The sequence below is a fragment of the Phaenicophaeus curvirostris genome, chromosome 9 (genome assembly GCF_032191515.1).
Source record: "Phaenicophaeus curvirostris isolate KB17595 chromosome 9, BPBGC_Pcur_1.0, whole genome shotgun sequence".
Taxonomy (NCBI): Eukaryota; Metazoa; Chordata; class Aves; order Cuculiformes; family Cuculidae; genus Phaenicophaeus; species Phaenicophaeus curvirostris.
This window is the reverse complement of record NC_091400.1, coordinates 26,018,890-26,040,079: the sequence shown is the minus strand read 5'-3', so window position 1 is coordinate 26,040,079 and position 21,190 is coordinate 26,018,890. Positions and strand designations below refer to the sequence as shown.

At 40.2% G+C, this 21,190-nt stretch overlaps 1 protein-coding gene across 1 annotated transcript; it reads left to right on the top strand.

Annotated features, from left to right (window-relative positions):
- Positions 1 to 9,259: 9,259 nt before the first annotated feature.
- Positions 9,260 to 20,985, top strand: LRIT1 (leucine rich repeat, Ig-like and transmembrane domains 1). The gene is made up of 4 exons (XM_069864001.1): positions 9,260 to 9,628; positions 12,145 to 12,611; positions 15,708 to 16,013; positions 18,598 to 20,985. The coding sequence occupies exons 1-4, from the start codon at positions 9,507 to 9,509 to the stop codon at positions 19,581 to 19,583; spliced, it is 1,881 nt and encodes a 626-aa protein (XP_069720102.1). The 5' UTR covers positions 9,260 to 9,506; the 3' UTR covers positions 19,584 to 20,985.
- The last annotated feature ends 205 nt before the right edge of the window (positions 20,986 to 21,190 follow it).

The following is a 21,190-nucleotide window of genomic DNA, read 5'->3' as shown; positions in this document are numbered from 1 at the left end:
TCTACCAGTGTCTCTGTGTAGGGATTTCCCCACACTTTCTGCTGATATTTCCCTCACAAACATAACTAAGTTTGAATTCTGCATAGCTTTCCTTGGCTTCAGTATAGGATCTGTGTTTAGACTGGAAGGGATTAATGACATGTAAGTTTTTCCATATAAAGCCTAAATGTGCTAAGCTAGGCTTTCTCCTCTGTTATCAAAGAGAATGGGCTGCTCCCAGACTTCACCTATGTTTGGGCAGGATAAATTGTGCTCTAGAGCCACTTCTTCCTCTTTACTGACTGCTGAGAGAGCCCAGGCACTTCTTCAGAGTGATGCCTACCTTTCAAGTAGCTTTGTACCAGAATGTGAAAAGTTTGGGGCTTTCCACTTCTTTAGAAGGTTGAGGTTGGCTACAGTCATTGCCTGCTCCTTTCTTCTGCAGGCTTCTTTCTTCTGAAGGCTCCTGTGGAAACCTGACCAAATATACACTGTTTATAATAGATGTATCAAGGCCTCTCATGTTATCCAAGAGCACTTTTTAGTGCACATTAGGGACAATCAATAGAACTGTTTATAATCCCGGCTTGTCAATTAAACAGGGCGTCCCTCACATTTCCGTAAAATTAATGTTACTGTTTTTTTTTAAAAGTTGCTTAGTTGTTTTAGGTTCTGTTACCGAATCCTTTGAGTGTGGTGTAGTAAGCAATTTCTTCAAGCTGAGTTGCCTTTTATAATGGAGCAGAATGAGACTTGTAAAAACTACATTATGTTATCTCTCAAAATGAAATCAATCATGATGAAGGCAAAGCCTTCAGTTGTGCTGTTGTTGTCAGCTCTAATGTGAGAATGTTGCTGAAATATTGTTTGTTTTGTAGCTAGCTAATGAAGGAGGAGAGAAATCCTCATAATGTGCCATTTCAAAATGATAGTTTCAGGCTCTTTTTTTCAGCATCCAGTTAGTTTAGTCCTGGTAATTTTTTCTTTGTACAGAAAAAATTGAGTTCCTGAATGTATTCTTTGATAGACTGAGCTTCAACACGAAGTGGAAGTCTTGATTAGGAAATTGCTTTTCAGACAGACAAAGTACATGAACCATATGTTATAAGTGTCTTACAGGTAATCTACCAGGTTGGAATAAGAGAGAATGCTCAGGAAACAAATTGTTTTGCTTATTTTCCTTTAGCAAAATGAAGTTACCTGCCAAACACTTCATGTAAGACAGTGAGGCAAATTCAAATGGCAATTTTAAAACTTCACTGGAGGCATTTACTTAATAAGGTAGAAATGCCTAGAACTGTTGAGGAGTAAACTGGGGAGTAAACTCTCAAGAAGCACCTTAGTATTTTTTCTAATATTTTGGTGGAAAAGCTTAATATCCATTATGATATGTGATTAAACTCTCACCAGAAGGCAGGACCTTCTGAGGAACTTGTGCTCCCCTTCATTTCTGTGGGAATTCCTTAGGGAAAGCCCTCACCAAAACTTTTTCTTGTACATTTCTTGCAGGCTGCAGAATGAGTGCTACCTTCTGCTATTGCCTTCACCGGGTTTCTTCTGGTCTATGTGGGACTGTAGAACTGCTTTTGCAAAGATCCTCCAAAGTAAATTGAACTTCTCTGCAGGTGGGTCTGATGGGTTTAATATGTTATATTAATATATATTATATTAATATATATTATATATATAACTGTGTCTGTAGACAGATGGGACAGGGAAGTCAGCGCTTAGAAGAAGCTTCTGATCATCATAGGCTTCTCTCTTCTTCCAAGGTTTCTTTCTCACTCTTCTCTTGGTAAGGTCATCAGAATTAAGCCAGTTATATATCTCCAAGGGTTGAATAAATGAAGGATGGGCCAGAATGGAAATCAGAAAGACTAAAGCATGGCACTTTTGCATTTGCCTTTCTTTGGGTCAATAGAACAGTTGTGGGTGTGGGAGGCTACCTGAGGCATGCCCTGATTTTCTGCTATTACCTTCCCAAGCTGCCTCTCTCTCTTATTTCACAAATAATCATATTTGACAAAAAATACCTATAATTAAGCATTTAATCCAAGAATAATCACAATAAAAATAATTAAACAGGTAATATAATTCTCCTATTATGACCCCACCACACGCATATATATACATACATTGCATCACTGAGGATAATACAGTGAAAGGAACTTGTTACTTTTAGAAAAATAATGTTAAGAGAATAAAATACACCAGGGCAAAAGCTTTCCTATTCCCTTTCTTCCTCCCTTTTCTCCCTTCTTCTGTTTTCTTCTTCCCCCCCCCCGCCTATTTTCTTTGTCCCTGTATTTAAGAATTACAGTTTCCAAGTTTTTTACTAGAGCTGCCCCAAGGGCATGTACTCGGCCCGCAAAACCTTGAGTCTGTAGGCATGTAAATCGGAATAGGAAAACTGCTTATAATCAGGCTGGAAAGAGGGCAGAGGGTTGCTATGTAAATCTTGATGTTCCCTCTGCATTTGGGAGCCAGTTATCTGTGCTGCAAGTTTAATTCTTCTTGCTGGAACAGTGCTGGAAGTTTAATTCTTCTTGCATGCCTGAGGAAGCAAAATAAAACAGGCACTGTTTCTTAAGCAGAGGTGACTCTGCAGGGCTTAGACTAATACTATTAAGGTCCAAATCACAAAAGGTTGTTGCAGTCAGCAATGTTACTGCATGACCCCCTCTGTCATGCAGCTAAGGATGCTAAACACAAAGTTAGGTGATTTTGTTAAACTGTAGGAACTTTACTGGATTTCAGGGGATGAACGTACAACAGAGGAGAGATGCCACGAATATAGACATGAAAATGTTTTACACATTTAAAACACGTTAGATATGATCATGGTATGTCCAGCCATCGAAATGGATTACAGTGGACAGATATGTGGTGGTGGCATCTCAGAGAAAAATAGTGGTTTTTTTTTATTTTCTATGAGAATGTTGCTGCTGGGCATTGTTTTTGCTGTTTTAGGTGTATGTTTTGGTAACTGTGGGTGTGTGAATGTGCATATAGACACATAAGTACTTCTCCAGCCTTACTCACTGGATATTTGGTTTTTCTCTTCAAAAAACTTGCAAGAACTCTCCTTCAGCTACTGTTCTCATCAGAAATCAGTCAAGAGGTTATGACTAGGATGTATTAATGTATAATTTTTCTATTCATGGTAACTTAAGCTTTAAATCTTGATTATTTTTTTAAATATATATATGTCAATGAGACACTTGATTTGTTTATATGCTTCTCTCCCCAATCTTTGTGTCATGCCTTCTTTGGCTGTGCTCCATTAGAGATGCAGGTGTCAGTCTTGGACAAAAACTTCTAGAGTCCCTAAGCCATACTAGAGGTTCTAGGCATTTTTTTCAGTATAAATGTGAAATAGTAAGCACTTTGCAAACCATACATTCCAGCAGTGAGAATTTGCTGCAGCTCGTACTACTGATGCCTGTTTTGAGATTTAAAGATCTTTTTGTGCATGTAACAAAGGTAGTCAGAAACACCAGTATCATCAAAGAGATTCATTCTGTGCTACTCAGTAGTGATTTTCACATTTATGTTATGTTTTTTGCATTACCTTTGTGGGTGGTTTTATGGTAATTAAAGCAGTTACTGTTGTGGAATTATACATGTTTTCTATGCATTTATTGGCTGTGGGTGGAAGCATCTTCCAGCTTCCATCTAGTAGGCAACACAAGTTCACTCTTTCATTAGCATTTAAGACTAATAGCCTCAAAGACAGCTTTGCAGAGGGCTTTTAAAAGAGTTATTTCGTCTGCTGTTTCCCTTTGCAGAGGAGTTTACAGAGATCTTGGCCCAGAGAATTTTGCTCTGGGTTCCTGTATGTCTGACCCCAGTGGCATTTGCCTGTGTGGCCTTTAGAAAAGAAGAGTAGAAGGACCATGGCAGTGGTGCCTGGCTCGGTTCATCTATAAGGTGAGTCAGGGTGGATTGGTGTACACCTCCATCTTCTGCGTGGCTTTGTCTCACTGAGCATCGCTGGTTGGAACATGCCCTTGTGAAGCAGCTTCTGCTGTGCTGACAGAAATGGGTCAAATGCTGCATTTATAAGGAAGATATATACATTTGTCTCCCCCTTGGGTTAGAGATCTGTACTTGCCTCTGCTGTTCCACACTAGCTACAGCAACCAGGGTAAATGTATGCACAAAAGAAATACCATCGATAAACTTTTAATGCTGCATGACAAAAATTGTTTGGTTTTCTTTTATTTCTTCAGCATGCCTAAAGGCCTATTAATGACTCCAGTCCTATAGGTCTGGAGGAGCTGCCTTCATCAGCATTAAGTGCAAGATCCAATTTAGAATGACGTAATGCATTAACATGCTCTCGACTTGCATCAGTGGGAAGGATTTTCCACTTTACGAGATGTGCCCTGCCAGAAGCTTCTTGGCGATGCATTTACTTAATGAAATTGATTTAGTGTCTGGCCTGTGTTGCCTGCTAATAAAATCTTTCAGAAAAAATCTTGATAATGAGGTATTTTATGGCTTTCATTTATGATAAAATTGTGTTTTATTTGCTTTATGCTATATTTCTCTAAGTATACGGGGAAAAGAAGTAAAAATAAATTCTCTACAATGACCATATTAAAAATGAGTGACTTAGTGGAGCATGTCAAGTTTGTCACTCGAGTTTTGCTTTTGAGTTTGTGAATAGAATGTGCTGATAAGACATTTCTGTGTTCAAAAAGCTTATATGGAAAATACGGGAACCATAATGTCAAGTAATTAACTTCAACTTATTAAAAACAACCCAAAACATTTTCTTTAAATTACAGCCCACTTAGGAAGGGTAGAGAAGATTGCCATGTGCTGAGCTTTGCTGACAGTAGAAATGGACTCTGTTTGTTTTGCATTTACTTGCACAAAAAATATAAGCAAGGGAGCTGGCTCTTCTCAGAGAATGCAAAATGAGTTCTTACACTTCTGCACAATGGCACTAGCTGGCTGGTCTTTGTATGGTTTATTATCCAGCTGGTATTTTTACCTTAATGCAAAGAAGAAACCCTTTACTTGTTAAGTAAGCAGCAAGGATCACTATTTCTATGATTTAAGGTGCAGAATTGTGCCCATAGAAGTGAAATGCCTAACTTCCACTAGTTTCAAGAGAATGGAATTGGCTACCATGAAAAAATGATTTTAGTCTGCACTGGTACCTTTGGCACTAGGAAAAGGTGGTATTGATTTTAAAGTCTCATAAATATCACCTGCACATATAAGGAAATTAGCTAATGAGTGTTCATTTTCAATTAAGCATAATGTGTGTATAACTGTTCAGTAGTTGGGAAGAGATAATATGCTTATGCCTTAAAAATACAAAGAAGATCTAGAAAACTGTTACTCTGTAAACAAATGCTTAAGAACCCTATATAAAAGTGAATTAAATACGTGGTCTGTGCAACACGGTAGCCAGATTTTGCTTCCAGTTTTATCTCCTCCGTCTCACTGAATTAGGAAGGAAGCATGGATGTAACAAGAAGCAGTAACTTCTTGCAGCCCACTGGCCTCACGCGTGCTTGCAGTGCTGGAAGTGCAGGTGCTGGCATTTACCCTTAGTTTTTTTAGACATCTCATTTCATTGTCTTTGTTGTACCAACTCTCTCTTCTCTTGTCTGCTCTTTTCTGTTACATCTGTTAAGCCTGTGCACCAAGGCATTCCTCCTCCTTCAGCTTCTTATATCTAACGCCTACCTGAGCTGGTTTCCTCTCCGCCTGATAAACTCTTCTTGAGTTTCCTCATAGTGAAGCCAGTCCCACTCTCTTGGCCATTCAGATCAAGCCTAGCTTGGCTGTTCCTGGGGCTTGATGCTTAACTCATCATTTTCATCCTTTGGCGGTGATGTACTATTGAAGGATTGTAAGAGAACATAGGCAATGGGGATGAAAGCCTCAAACACGTAAGTGGTGATAAAACAGAACTGAGTTATTAGTTGACTGGTCTTTTCCCCTCCTTTTTAAGCATGCCTCTGACACACTTGTGGATACAGTCCAAGGTGAGAAACTTCTTAATGTTCCCACTCTTATTTATCTCATTTTATTAATTTCTCAGCCTACCATCAGGTCTTTCTCTTTCTTGTTCAGAAGTGAGTCTGTCAGGTTAACTAAATAGCAGCTTTATTGACAAAGTGCATTGTATTAGCAGCTGCTAAGGCATGCTTTATTGATTAGTGTTGTTTTTTATAAATTAAGTTTACTGCTAGTGCTCTTGGCATTTAGTTGTAACTTGGATTTCTGAGGGAAAATTGAGGTTCATGAAAGCAAATCTTACTATACAGCTGCTGACTGCTTTCTACAAGTTTATTATTCCAGAGCTCCAATGGTAGGAAACCACTTTGTCAGATGCATTGATAAAAAATAGAGGCAAGAGGTTAATTATGTTGAATTGCTTTTTCAAGTAGAATTTAACTTCAGTGGGGAGAGATGTTTCAATCAATGTTGTGAGTATTGAGCTGAGGCAGGGTCTAGGCAGCAAGGCAAGTTGACCAATGAATGCACGAAAAAACCTGATGAACTTGATCTTAGCTTGGATATCATTAAGTGAACTGAGAAATCATTAAATCTAGAAATGGGACCTAATGGAAGTCGATGAGCGAACAACTATGGATATTTAATGAGCAGCACAGCATCGTGTTCTCACCTCTTCAGAAATAAATAATGAGGTACTTGAATTTTTCTTTGAACAATAATAAATGTAGAATGTGAAAATAGCATGGGGAAATAGAATCCTTTGGGCCATCCTCTCAGTAAGTGATTTCTACAAGCCCTAATTAATTATCGGAGTAACTTGTGAAACAAGCTTATCTGAAAGTATGGCAGCATAAAATGTCTGTTTAATAGTTAGCCCCAAACCACATCTAGATTACCTTGAAACTCAGAGTTCATTACCCAGAATTATTGAAAAATTGCCAGCGTAATTTCATTCTGCTGAAGAACACAGGATGAATTCTACATGAAAACAGCCATACGCCAGAAATCTTGGTAAGCAGGCTGTTAGGAACAATGCCTTACCCTGTTGCTGTAACATACTCATTAACCTTCAGGTTGCTTGTACCTAGGGAATAGGTATGTTATTGCTGCACTTCTGACCAGTAATGTCTGATTAAACACGTGAAAAGAAAAGCAAGATCAACAGGTCCACAACAGGTAGGAGCTGAACTCGAGAGCTAGAGCTACTTCAACCAGTTTATCCTATAGGGAACCTCCTCACACAGGCTGATCATCACAGCTCGGCAGGGGAGCAGGGGACAGTGGGGAGCAGTGAAGACATGTGGGAATTAAGTAGACTTCTGCATCCAGCTTAGCTGGGGAACAGGGATCCCTTGATTCCTTGGTGGCCAACAGGAAAAGATACCAGGTTCCTTAAAAGGCAAATCGTGTTACTCAAGTCATGCTTATTTTGAACGCTTTGTCCATCTTGACAGCTACATTTGACTAGTCTTTTGTTAGGGATCTGAAATGGCTGCACAAGCGTAGAAGAGATTTGATTATTGAGGAGTAACATCCACAGCAGCTCTTCAAAACGTCTCTGTCTCTCACAGCACTCTCAGGTGGAATCTTCGCACATTGAATGGTCTCTTGTGGTTTTGATTGTATTGTTTTTTTTCTTTTTAATCTTTTCTTTCAACCTCAAGAATATTTTTGCAGCTAGGTTTTTCTTGTATTTTTTTTTTGGCTTTAAGGCAGTTCATGTGATTGGATTCTTCTATGCATCTCTGCAGAAGGACAGCTGTAGATAGAACCTGGCTTTTAAAAACGTGCAGAGCTCTAGTTCTCTCTTAGGGAAATCTGAATTCAGATGCTTACCCACAAGAGGTAGCACCCTCAAACACTGATACAAGGGACTGAAATGGGCTATTTTCTGATCCATGAGACTATAATTAAGACCTGCAAAAATGTAGTTTTTGGAGAAATCTTTGTGGTTGTAATTCCTTACCCCTACTCCTCTGAAAAGGGAAGCTGGGAATTGGACAGTGCTGAAAGGCTAACAGGATGGTGGCTGGTTTCTGTTTCAGTCAGATACATGTGATCTCACACTCCCATCTCTTTGGGTGAAGCAGATGGCAGAGTTCCTGTTGAGTTAACAGGGTCCAGGATTTACTCAATAAAGTCCATTAGAATTTCTCAGGTGTTGTGCTGGAGCGAGGCATCTGGGAGTTTACCCTGGAATGCTGTCGGGCACGGAGGCTTTCCTGAGCTTCACAACTGGAAGAAAAATATTCCCCTAAAGTATGCCTCAAGGAGTAGTATCTGGTTAGTATTTTTTGCTAGCTGCTCAGCTCTGTTCAGTCACTCCTCGTTTGTGTTAACTTTTAACTTGTGTTTTCTGTTATGTGTCTGAATTTTTCTGCCAAAGCTATAATGCAGTATGGCTGGGAAGTGGGGGAGTAGTGATCTGATCAGATTAGAAGTCATCATCTATTAGTTTCTCCAAAGCTTTTTACTTTTCAGGGAGTGTTGCACATTTGGAGTGTGATTTATATACTTTCACACTCAACAGAAAATAATACACTTTGTAAACATGAGATGTCCTTGACAGTATGAATAGAATTCGGCCCCTGTCTCAAGCAGCAACTTCTTAAGCTTTATATTTGTGTATATTTAGGCTCTACTTTTCTTGATGTGTTTCATTCTTTGGAGCCAGATGAATACTGCTGGTAACATTGGTGGTTTCGATCAGCTTTGCAATTACGACTGACTTGGCTAATAGATGGGGAAAAAAACTGTCTTTGAGGGGACTAGACAAAAATAATTTGTCACTGGGTCCTGGGCTGTGCTTAAGACAGAGATGAGCTTTTCTTAGCATTCCCAAAGCCGTCGCATAGTGCTACATGAGGGGATGCCCCTAAATATGGTCCCTCATCTGGGCTTGTCTGTATCTGCAAGTCAGAGCACAGTGCTCAGCAGGTGTGTGCTGGCCTTAATATAAATTGAAACGTGTATATTTGTGGAGTTATTAATTGTTTGTTGATATCAGGCATGTTGTCAACAGTTCAAGAATTTCTTGATCAAACCAGGAGTTTTTAAAAGGAAATAACATTTTTAATATTATTGCTACATCTTTTTAGTATATGGGAGGCTTATGCTCCATAAGCATAAGAAACTGGTTTTAAGTATTCCCAGTTCCCAGTGAGGAAGTAAATTACTGCTAATTCCTGGTCAGATAACAGTTTTCTTGCCTGAGATGCAGGTCCCCCAAAAGTATGTTTGCTTTTTTCTTGCAGAAGAGCCACAGATTGCCCAAGGAGGGTGTTTTGTTGAGGCTTCTGGAGAGAAGAAACACTGTCAGTATGGTTCCAGGAAGCAATAAGCACCTTCATGAAAATAACTCAAGTCCCCATCCTTAATCCCTGCCTATCCTTTTTTATCTGATGGACTCAGTGAGGGCTGGAAGATCACAGCGCGGCTGAAAACGAAAGGGAGTTAACAAGATGTGACCAGCCGATGGATAAAACAATAGGCAAAACCCTCCGCGTTGTCTAGTGCCCAGGTACCCTTCCCATGCACAGGGAGCCATGTGGATCGTGGAGAGTTTGCTCTGCTGCCTGATGCTCGGAGGGCTGCCATGGGCGGGCGGCTCGTGCCCAATGCAGTGCAGCTGCGCCTTCCACAGCCTCAGCGAAGGGACCAAAGCCAGGTATGCCGATACCCTTCCTCAGGGGGTTGCTACTTTTTTTCTAGCTGTCAGGGGTTTTATTGCTTCTCCTCTGTAAGGATGCTCGGAGAAGAAAATATCGCTTCCGGACTTTGTGTCCATTATTTTTGCAGTTGCTTTGCGCTCTAGCTTTATTTGCAGAGGATTAGCTTCTGAAAATGCAGTAAGCTGATTTCAGAGAAAGCATTTGGGCATCTCCTCTGTGAGAACAGAAGTGACATAATTACCGCTGGTGCAACAGCAAAAAGGGAATAAAATTTAAGCAACATTGTCTTTTTTTTTTTTCCACCTTAAAAATGCTACTTTTAAAAGGCTTTATTTTGCTCTGCTGGTTTGTTTCTGAAATATAACTACATTTGGTTTATGTTGTGGTACCAAAAACTGGAATTCCAATTACTTAAAAAATTCTTCAGTTGGGCATTTTGGACAAAGCAATAGGCTGTAGTTGAGACTGACCAAAAGCGTTAGATAATAATAATAAAAGAAATAAAATCAGATAATTCTCAGACAGGAAAATTTCCATTAAAAAGAAGACAAGACCAGGAGGGCATCCATTTTTGAACGCAGCGCCATTGTACAGACATTTCTCTGGAGGACTGGAATAAAGAAGTCTTTCTGAAGGGTAATCGCAAATTAATGATCTGACTTAATGAAACATAGTCTACATTTTTATAAAGTGTGATTCTCAGTAAAGGAGATTTTGTGACGGATACAGGGTTTGCAAGATCCTTTGGAAGAAATATATTCTGGACAAGACCACAGTACTGAAATGAAAGGCTGTCCCCTATATTTTGGACAGCCATGAAATAGATCTACTTTCTTATCACTTTTATGGTGCTGTAGATTTAAGACCAGAAACTTTCCCAGTAAGAAGTGTGGTAGAGACACAAGCAGTCTACAATTGTTAGACGGGAGAGCAATAGCAAGAGAGGTAATTATTGCTCCATAAATGTCACAGCTCCTAGGGGAATTTCTTCTCAGTGACTGGAAAAATCTGTAGTGTGTTTTGGCAAGACACATAGTAAAACAAATATCTACTAGTCCCTTAAGAAATGTAATGTTACCTATTTTTTCTGCATTATGATTCATATTTCTCACTAGAAGAAGATTATCCCATAGATTAAACATTTAGTGCTTGCTGACTTATTTTAGGGAAAATATGGGAAGCACACTTTTACTGCCATAGTTTCTCTGTTATCACGCATTTTGCATCATGCCTACACAAAACTTGAAATAATTGAGAGGATTTCTGGATTTTTCTTATCTGATAGATTTTTCTCTTCATCAGTAGCTCAACTTTCAGCTGACGATAGGCAGGATTTAATGCCACAATAAAAGTGCTAGATGAGAGTAACGTACTATGCTTTGATTATAAATTAATGATTTAACTGTCTGCTCAAATAACATTTAACTCTGGGAACTCACATGAGCAGTTCAGTGATGTTATTTGTTTTTGTTGAGAACAGAGGAATAACTGCCTGGTTTTGGCAGTAATATTTGTAATATTCTATTTATCAGACAGGCAGCATGATAAGGAACCGTTACCTGACTGATCACTTTACATTTCTTGCAATATCTTTTTTGGCATGTAGAATGGAATGTGCCTATCTAACTTGTTACATTTTGCTTTATATTTTAAGAACTTGCCTTTTGATCCTTGCTGATAGGCAAATCAAAACGTAGTCTGAGTCTTTTGTCTCCCTTCATTCCTGATGGCTATCTACAATCCCACATCTTAAAAAAGGCAAAGTCACCGTTTTTTTATATGAAAATGCTGCATGACGTTTTCATGATTTGACCGCTAGAGATTAGAAATGGGAAAGAATGATTAAGACACATAAATCTGCCTTGCTTATAGTATAGCATTTTCCAAAGGGTTAATTTCCTGTGCTCCCACTCTCGTAACTGTACATAACTGTGGTGCAGTGACTGCTACCCTCTGTGGACACCATCCAGAGTGTTTCATAGGAAAGCAGAGCAAGCTGTAGTGTATTTCCTGTGAGTTGTTAGCTAACTTTCCCATTCTTGTTTCATGAACCAAAGATTCTGTGCTGTATTTAATCTATATTATTTCCTGCCATCCCACCCTTCTCTAAGGCATCTTTTTGTGTGTTCTGTTGTTCAGTTTATGGATCCTTTTGTTTTAATGTGCACTAGAATGCTCTGTTGTGCATGAATGTTGTCACTGCTGTCTATCATAAGTACTTGGGGAAAAAAATGGAAAAAAAAAAAGTAGGAACACTATATGGGCCAGGCTCAGCCTTGCACCACTCCAGGAGAGGTGCAACACTGCAATCTGTGCTGTCAAAAGGTACATATGAACTACTGCAAGTTGATGTACTTGTGGTGATGATGTAGAGGTGAGCAGCAAGTAAGAAATTACAAGAAGAAAGCCTATGAAAAGAAGAAAGGGAGATCAAAATCTTGTATTGAAATAAAGTTTCAAAACCTTTCCAAAATACAAGAAAGTCGCCTCTGTGTTTGTGTTTCCCTGCCAGGACAGTGCTGTGTAATGACCCGGAGATGACCCTCACTCCTGTGAACATCCCTGTAGATACATCCAAGCTTCGGATAGAAAAGACAGCCATCCGAAGGGTGCCAGGAGAGGCTTTCCATGCACTACACAACCTGGAGTACCTCTGGATGCCCTATAACTCCCTGGCCAGCCTCAGCACGATCACCTTCAAGGGCCTCCGTCGCTTGCAAGAGCTGAGGCTGGATGGGAATGACTTAATATCATTCCCCTGGGAAACCTTGGCTGACATGCCACAGCTAAGGCTTCTGGATTTGCACAACAACGAACTTACCTCAATCCCTCCAGATGCTGCTCGTTATGTCAAGAATATCACATACCTGGACCTGTCAAGCAATAAGCTGATGACCCTTCCTCAGGCTCTTATTGCCACCTGGGCCAACCTTCAGGCTGTTCCTTACTTCCCCAACGACAACTCCAAGATCATCCTAGGTAAGAGAAGTGCTTGTCATTTTGCAGGGGCACAAATGTCAAGAGCTCCTCATCCTATTGTAGCATTTTCACCCACTGTGGTTACCACAGCAAATATGCTGTTGTACACAATTTAATACCCAATATAAAGTGAACAAATTAGTTTACATTTTAACAAACTTACCCCAAGCCCCCAAACACAGCTTATTACACCATTGACTTCATAACTTTCTTGAATCTTTGTAACATAGAACTGATGACTCTTGCTCAAGCCCTTTTTATTTATTGACGCTGCTGTTTTTTGGCAGAAATACAAATGCGATTAGAGCTGCACATCTTTCATGTGCTTTTTGATAATAACAGTTACTATGGAATCAATCCATTTTCAGTAGCATTGAATAAAAAGATGGATATTTATTATGTCCAAATTAAAGAGGAATGAAACCATCACTGAACATATAATCTTGGTCAGGATTGCTAATTTGTCTCTTTCCAGAACCTTGTTTATCTGTTAACTCAGAACTAAGCTCCAGTCTCCCCAAAGCCACCAAGAGAGTGTTGTAGGGGGAGCTATATTAGAAGAATACACTTATTTTGGTGTAAATTCTGAGCTTCTCAGAAGTGTGGCTTTGGGGCAATTGCCCATTTTTGTGTCAGAGGGCATGTTACAGATCGGTCTCTTGAATCCTCTCAGTTGCAGTATCCCCAGACGAGGTTTCGAGCACATTTACTAGTTCAGGGGATTACTACTTGGCCTTTTAGCTGTTATGCACTGGGTCAAATCCACAGGAAGTTGATGATGGTTTGGAGTTGTTGCCATCTGCTGTCTTCACTTGCTATGAGCTGAGCCAGCTTCGCTCACTGTGTTTGATCTTTGGGGCATGTGCATCTGCATGTACTGCCTCTACAGCCATGGATGTGAGTTCAGCCACCTGCTGATAATCTCATCAGAGACTATGCAAGTTTTCTGTCACTGTGGGAAGTATCCACTGCTCTTTGTACTCTGGATAAATTTAGGAGGCTAAAGATTTTTAAACCAGATTACAGTGGAGAGAAACACAAGACTTCAAAAAAAGTTCTAACTGCCACCTACAGAGCTTTTAGTGTCCTTAGCAGATGATGTTTAAGGTTTCATTTGCATCAGGAGAAGGGCAAGTGTTTTGTCGTCTTGTTTTGCCAGATGTGGTATCAAGTTCTTGAAGCCATGCTGGCTGTTTGGGATTCCCCATTTAATTTGTGGCATGACAAGACGCTACCTAAATCATACTTTTTTCTTTCTTTATTTTTTTGAGTCAAGTTATATGTGGAAACGTTCTATTCCATATAGACTAGGAGAGTATTTTGTCAAGAACAACAGATCATGCCTTGATGCTCGTGTGTTTATATAGCCAACTGTGCGCAGGTTGCTTGTGCCAGGTTCCTACAAAATTCATGGAGGCAAATGAGTATAATGCAGCAATGTATAGATGCTCCACCTCCTAGGTCCTATCCTGCTGACACCCACGAGGACCAGGCATATGAAATGCACATCCCTCACAGGAGCAGAATGGGAAAATGCAGCTGCATGTTTCCGTTTCACTCTGCCCATGACTGTTTCTCATGGAGGTATAAAAAAATCCATGAATAATAAAGAATCAGCCCAGCCCTTTCCTTTGTCTACAGTACATCATTGTGATTCCTCTTCAGAGACCTTACTTGTAGACTATTTCAAGAAGAAGTAGTTAGAGTGGTAATTAGGTGGCTGATAGTTTGTGCCAAGGCTGCAAGCTTTTGCACATGAGGATTGTCCACTTGAGACCGCAGGACTGTGCCGTGCAGGGCAGCGAAGGGCTTGCTGGGGCTTTGAGGGTGCCGTGCCATCATCTGAGGACAGGGCACCAAAGTCTACCACTTTCAGGCCTCATTCCAAGGCTGGGTGTGAATGTATGCAATGGTCTCAGCAGTCTTTTAAAACAGTTTCTCATCAGTCTTTAAAAGAGCTTATTGGAGGTAGCAGAACTTGCTCTGGTGGCAGGTTCTGGGATGCTGTGCTCCAGGCTTAGGCTTCAAATGCATAGCTAGGGTTAGATGGTATAAATATCCCCAGTGCCAGTTCTGTTAGTTGAAGTCATTACAGACCATAAAATGTCCATAGGACAGATGAATATCAATATTTGTAAGTAGGATGACACAGATTTAATCAGAATGCAGCAACTTCTGTTCCTGCATTGCCCTAGTTCTGATTTTGCTTTTTCTGGTACCACCTTCACAGGTTTATTTTTAATACAGTGATGTCTTTTATTTTCAGAATTTGGGTGCACTGAGGTAGCAGAAAAAAAAAAACATTCTGGGACTTTGAAACAGGAGTGTATTCTTCAATGTACTCCTTTCTATGTTTATATTTCCAATATAGTTATTGACTATTTACATTCTTTTCTGTACCATAACATGTATATTCTTCAATTTGCTTCATAAACCAGTACTTTCATCTTATTTAGATTATATAAGCACTTTAGGAAGAATAACTCATCACTAAAATGATGAAAATAACACTGAATAACAGGTCCAGAAGAGAACTCTTCCAGACAAAAAGGATCACCTACACCTATTGCAGGCCTTACAGTTGGTCTAATAATCTGGCTTGTATTTTAATAATTTCCAGTGAGAAGTATTTCCCAGTCTGTCTAAGGAAGAGACTCCATAGTTTCTCCATGCCAAAAAAATCCACGCCCCAAAACAAATCAGCTCTCCCCCATGGCTACTATTTTTTTTTTCCCACCCTGGAGCCAAATGTGCTTATTACTTCTTGTTTTACTTCTTTACATGCATAAATACTGATGTTTTCATGATATAGATAATATTGCTTTTAAATTAAAGAGTATTTTCCAGATTTTGAGATACTTTAGCAAGCTATAATTTTTTCCTTCTACTAATTGGCAACTATGGGATCAATCGACCTTAGCCAACAGCAGTGGGGGCTGTTGGAACATCCTCCCATACTCTTCCATATGCACCAGGAGTCCTTACCAGGGCAGATTAGGAGCCTATCACAGTTTGTCCTGCTGAAAAATAGAAACAAACGTAGCAAAAAAATAAAGTGTTGTTGAATTGGCTCAGTGCTCTGGTTTATTTTGACAGGTTTGCAAGACAATCCTTGGGTATGTGACTGCAGCCTGTATGAAATGGTCCATTTCCTGAATTTTCAGTCTCCTAACATAGCATTCATTGAGCCCAGGCTGAAATGTTTCACTCCCCGGAGCCTTGCAGGAGTCTTCTTCAGCCAAGTCGAGCTAAGGAAGTGTCAAAGCCCTGTCGTACATACGTCCGTAGCCAAAGTAAAGACCATCCTTGGCAGCACCGTGCTTCTGCGATGTGGGACAACAGGGGTGCCCATTCCTGAGCTCAGCTGGAGAAGGGCTGATGGTGCTCAACTGAATGGCACAGGTGGGTTTGGTTTAAGCTTTTCTTGCACATATGAAATAAGTGAGGAAAACCTGCACCTTTACTTTATATAGACTGTGGAGCAAGTGGAAACTTCTGTTACAACAGAGACTTCATACTGATCATTTTGCATCACTTTATTTTTTTGATTTTTTAAAAGATTCAGTATAATTCACAATAGTATTGCATGTAATCCACTGTAGTGGTGTGATTTTCTATAGATTATAAAATTATTTACACATTGATGTAAATATTATAAGATAACTGCATATTATCACATGCAAAAGTTGGTTTTGCTTTGTTTGCTTTGTTTCATAACAATTTAAAGTTCACAATAACAATTTAAAGAAACATAATTTAAAAGATGGGTGGATGAGGTGCTGAGGGGCATGGTTTAGTGACTGATGGGAATGGTTGGACTCTATGATCCAGGGGGTCCTTTCCAACCTAGTGATTCTATGATTCTGATTGTGATGGTGAGGAGTATCAAGTGGTTTTCTGCAACTCTGTCCAGCTGTAACAAGAGGCTTTTTTTAAGGCCAGTTATTTAGCTATTCAGTCACTGAACTATTGAATTATTTTATGAGTCTTTGAGAGTAATGATGAGCTACTATTAATCAGTTAGTAAACATCACTGGCAGAGAGGTGTCTGATGTGAATTAAACTGGGTTTCAAATCTGCTGTGGTAAAGAAAGGAAAGATTGCAAACATGCAATGTTACCGGCATATGGAAAGAGAAAAGCACCACTAAACTGCTTGAAGGATACAATACTTCAGTGACAATGCTTCCACAAAATGGTTCATTTCTGATGGGTTGATAAGGTCTTGTGGGAAAATGTTCTGTGGGAGAAACACTGACCAAGTCCCTCTTCTATGCCTACCCTCTTGGGGGGGAAGCCTTCAAATAACTACTCTTTTGGTAACTGATTATATTTTAAACTCCATTCACAAGAATGCTTGAACCTCAAACTGCAATATTGATCCTTTAATATGCAGGGAATTTAGGGAAGAAACTTTTTCTGCACCGAAAGCGGCCGTCCTTAGCTTTTAGCCCTAGAAGATTTAGATCAGGACCTGAACCTTCATCTCTCCAACCTCCCCTGAATGCTACTGTCTCCCAGGCCTGGCCCTGCCTTTTACAGAGGATCTAAACTCAGCAGATAGGTCACTAACCATGGAGTCTGATCTTCAAAGGGTTCCTGGGCTCCTTTGTGCAGAGAAAAAGGGGAGAGAGCATTTTTCTTTCACAGCAGTAGAGCAGCTTGTAATAAATATCTTTTTTTTTTTTGAATCTGTGCAAGTCATCACTTTTTTGTGTGTAATGTGCAGGACATAACAGAGCTGCCTCTTGTAATAACAATGTCTACCTATTGTGCTGTGAACATCCTTTCTACACTTGAAAGAGAACCACAACAAAAAATAAAACAGTGCATTCCTGAAAGTGAGTGTTGAGTTTACTTTGATCTGCAACTGAGAATGATGTGCTTTCTGCCCTGTTAAATCAGACTTCGGCACCTTTCAATAAAATGTTGGCTGAACATATACATTATTTCTCAGCAACGGCATCTTCTGTGCCAACGCTATAATAGGACTGCCTGAAACGTTGGTGCTCTGAATAGAAAGGAGCAAGAAACACCTCACGGTCTGTATGTATGAGGAAGGGCCATAGGAAGACCAGTGGCTTTACATTTTTAACACAGCCATTCGGTAAATAGTTAAACTGAAAAAGTAACTTCTGCCATTGTATTTCACCACCTTTGGAACATGCCCTCATTGGCAAGGCTGGATCCTGATGCCACAAGGGCTTGGGGAACTTTTGCATCCTCTCTTACCTCTGCTTTTCAGACATCTCCCTGGTTTACTTTTCAGTGACAAAGGTAGTCCTTGCTCATTCTAAGGAGCCTGGTCAAATAATGAAGAATGTGCTTTACCCTTCTACGTGATCCCAGCTCTTTTTTTTATGCACAGATAGAAAAAGGCTAAAAAAGCTGGGTTTAGCCTCTGGTAAACCAAGTGAGAAAATCGACGCTCATCTGCGTACATATCATTCAGTGATAAGTGATCAGAAGTAAAAGTTTATATTATTTTTCAGCTATTTTTCTCCATATCTAGACTAGTTCGCGTCTAGCTTTTAGAAGAAAGTCTCTGCTGCTTGTATTTTCTGTGACTCAAAGAACTGCATCTAATGTTCAGCTTGGTCATGTTACCTACTACTCCTTCCACTCTTTTGATTATTGTACCTGCATATGAGTTTTAAGCTTCTTAAAATCTATTTTTTTCAAATGGAAGTACCTTTCTTGTTTTGTTTTCAAACTGTACAACATCTGGGAGGAGAGAGCATCAAATGCTTCACATATATTTGGTCTGAAGCAGTGTAAATCCCAACATAACCTAATTTTAGTGTTAACATATTTATCTTGGATTTACTTTGATTTTGTAATATTCTTAATGGCAAAAAAAACAGCCGAAAGGATGATTCTACTGTATCAAACAGACATTTGGCTGATTGAATCTTAGTATTTTATAAAAGACATTATTAATTCTATTCATTATTGCCCGTTTATTTTACATTTGTCTTTTCTTGCAGTTCACCAAGAGATTTCCAGTGATGGGATGAGCTGGTCTATTCTGGGCCTGCCTGTAGTTTCTTATCTTGACTCTGGAGAGTACATCTGTAAAGCCAAGAATTTTCTGGGGGCAACAGAAGCATTCATCTCTCTCATCATCACAGACTCAGAAAGCACGGATGACCCCAATACTAATGTCAAAGGCTCGTGGAGCGGGAAGGCAAGCGGGATGGAAGCAGCTGCCTACAATGATAAGCTAGTAGCGAGGTATGTTATCACCACCTCCACCGTGCCTACCCTGGGGGCTGGAGTGGGCACCGGAGACGACCTCCTCCTCCCAGACGTGGCACAAGATGGTAACCCGAGAAACCTGTTGGTGAGCCCACCTACTGGACAGCAGGAGCCAGAGCGAATAGTGAGGTCTGTCAGAGTGATAGGGGACACTGACCAGAGTATCACCCTGGCCTGGAAGGCACCTCTGGCAAAGAACACAACAGTGTTCAGTGTCCTCTATGCCATCTTTGGGGAGAGAGACATGCGTCGGATCAATGTAGAGCCAGGGAAGACCAAGATCACCATTTACGGGCTACTGCCAAAGACCAAATACATTGTGTGTGTCTGTGTGAAAGGGCTGATCCCCCGGAAGGAACAATGCATCATATTTTCCACAGATGAAGTTGCCAGCGCAGGAGGGACCCAGAAGCTCATCAATGTCGTTGTTATAAGTGTGGCCTGTGTCATTGCTGTTCCTCTGACACTGGTGGTCTGCTGCGGAGCACTGAAAAGGCGCTGCAAAAAATGCTTTGTGCGGAAACCCAAGGAAATTCAGGAATCCTATGTCACCTTTGAAAGCCTGTCTCCTGGGGCCAAGGTGAAAGGCGTGGAAGGAGAATACTTGACTAGACATACTCCTGATGAGTCAAACAGGCTGCTGTCTGCCCGATCCAGCGTGGACTCAGAAGCAATACCAAAGATAGAGGGACAACCTAATGAATACTTTTGCTGACAGTAACTAGGCTGATTGTTGGCTTGCTAGGTGGAAATCACGTGGCTGTATATACAACTTTCTGCTCCAGTGCTGCAGGCCACCCTGTCAATGCCTCTTTCTCTGACGTGTTCTGGAGGAGGATGCAAGAGGTTGCCCAGGCTTTACAGAAACACTTTGCTGATCCCATTTGGGGTTTGCTGTTTTATACCCAGTCAAAAGCTTCCGTGATTGTGGTCCTCATTCTCCTGGACCACTTTTACTTTTGTGAAATGAAGCGTGCACACTGAGTGTGAGGACATTAAGCAATATTTCTGAGCGCACTCTGCTTGGTATTGTTTAGTACCTGCTCTGCAATACGCGAAGTATTTTATTCTCAGGTCTTTTAATGTTCTTTTTGTTGACAAACAGGGGAGTCTTTAGTAATTTTAATATAAATATCTATGAAGGTGAAGATTGAGAGTCTCACCTTTTACTTACCCCATGTTTGCATGAAACATCAGCTTAATACATCACTAAATAAAGACGTGCACCAACCCTTTCTAGTATGTCCAACATAACAACTCTCTGATCTAAGTTCAGAGAAGTGTGCAAAGGAGATATATATCAAGAGACAAAACCCAGTCCACTCCTAAGAATGTATAATAGTGTTTTGTGATTGCATTTTGGCCCTAAACACAATTCTTAATATTTTTCTCAAGGAACAGTACCACACAGGTCTTTCAGTATCAGGCCTAGCTGGTATTTTCTAGCTGTTTTGTAATTAGTAGAGTGTTTTATATCAGCTGTGGTAGTTAAAGTCATACCATATCATAATCTGCAAACTATGTATGTTGGTGTAATACTTTGTAATCATACTGAAAAACCTACATTATACAGTTCTGCGTGGATCTCTCAGACTGACTCTCCTAACAAAACTGGTGGTAAGGGCTCAGTCAGGCACTTATGGTTTGAAAATACCTCTCTCCATGCAGAGCAGGGGTATGTGGTGAAGACCTCTGGCCAGGCACACATCAGCCATACTTCCACCATGGTGTAAGTGGTGGCAGAGGCTCAGTGTGGACTGTTGGGTTTCAAGCATTTTACAGCTTCAAGAACTCTGAAACAAACTGTCTCATATTCATCTCAATATACTTTCATAGCCATGGTGAATGAAGTCCTGCAGTTCTGCTGGATCTGAGTGCTTATCACAAAGCACTTCCCAGCTGTATAATTTTCCACTTCAGCCCCTCATGTAGTAAAACTGTATATAATATTTTTCTCTTTGTAATAAATATTCTTCATGAAGAAAATTATGTATGTTCTGCCAAATGTTGAATGAGAATGATCCAGAGATGTTGAAATAGTAATGGACAAAGCTTGCTGAATTGTTTTGCAATGTATATTTGTAAACTCCCTGGAAGGATCTCCACTCACATTCTGGATGTGTGTTCAGCATGGGTTAACAAAATTCACTGACTGGAATGGACTCCTGCATGGATTTTGCAAGTCGTCCTTGTGCAGAAGGGTTTCAATCACGTCAGATTACTTGGCCCAATGGAAAAAGCTAGTGATTTGGTCTCACCATAAATACCAGCAACAAAGTTTACACTAAGATATTTTTTTCCACTAGGACTCTCTGTGTTCCC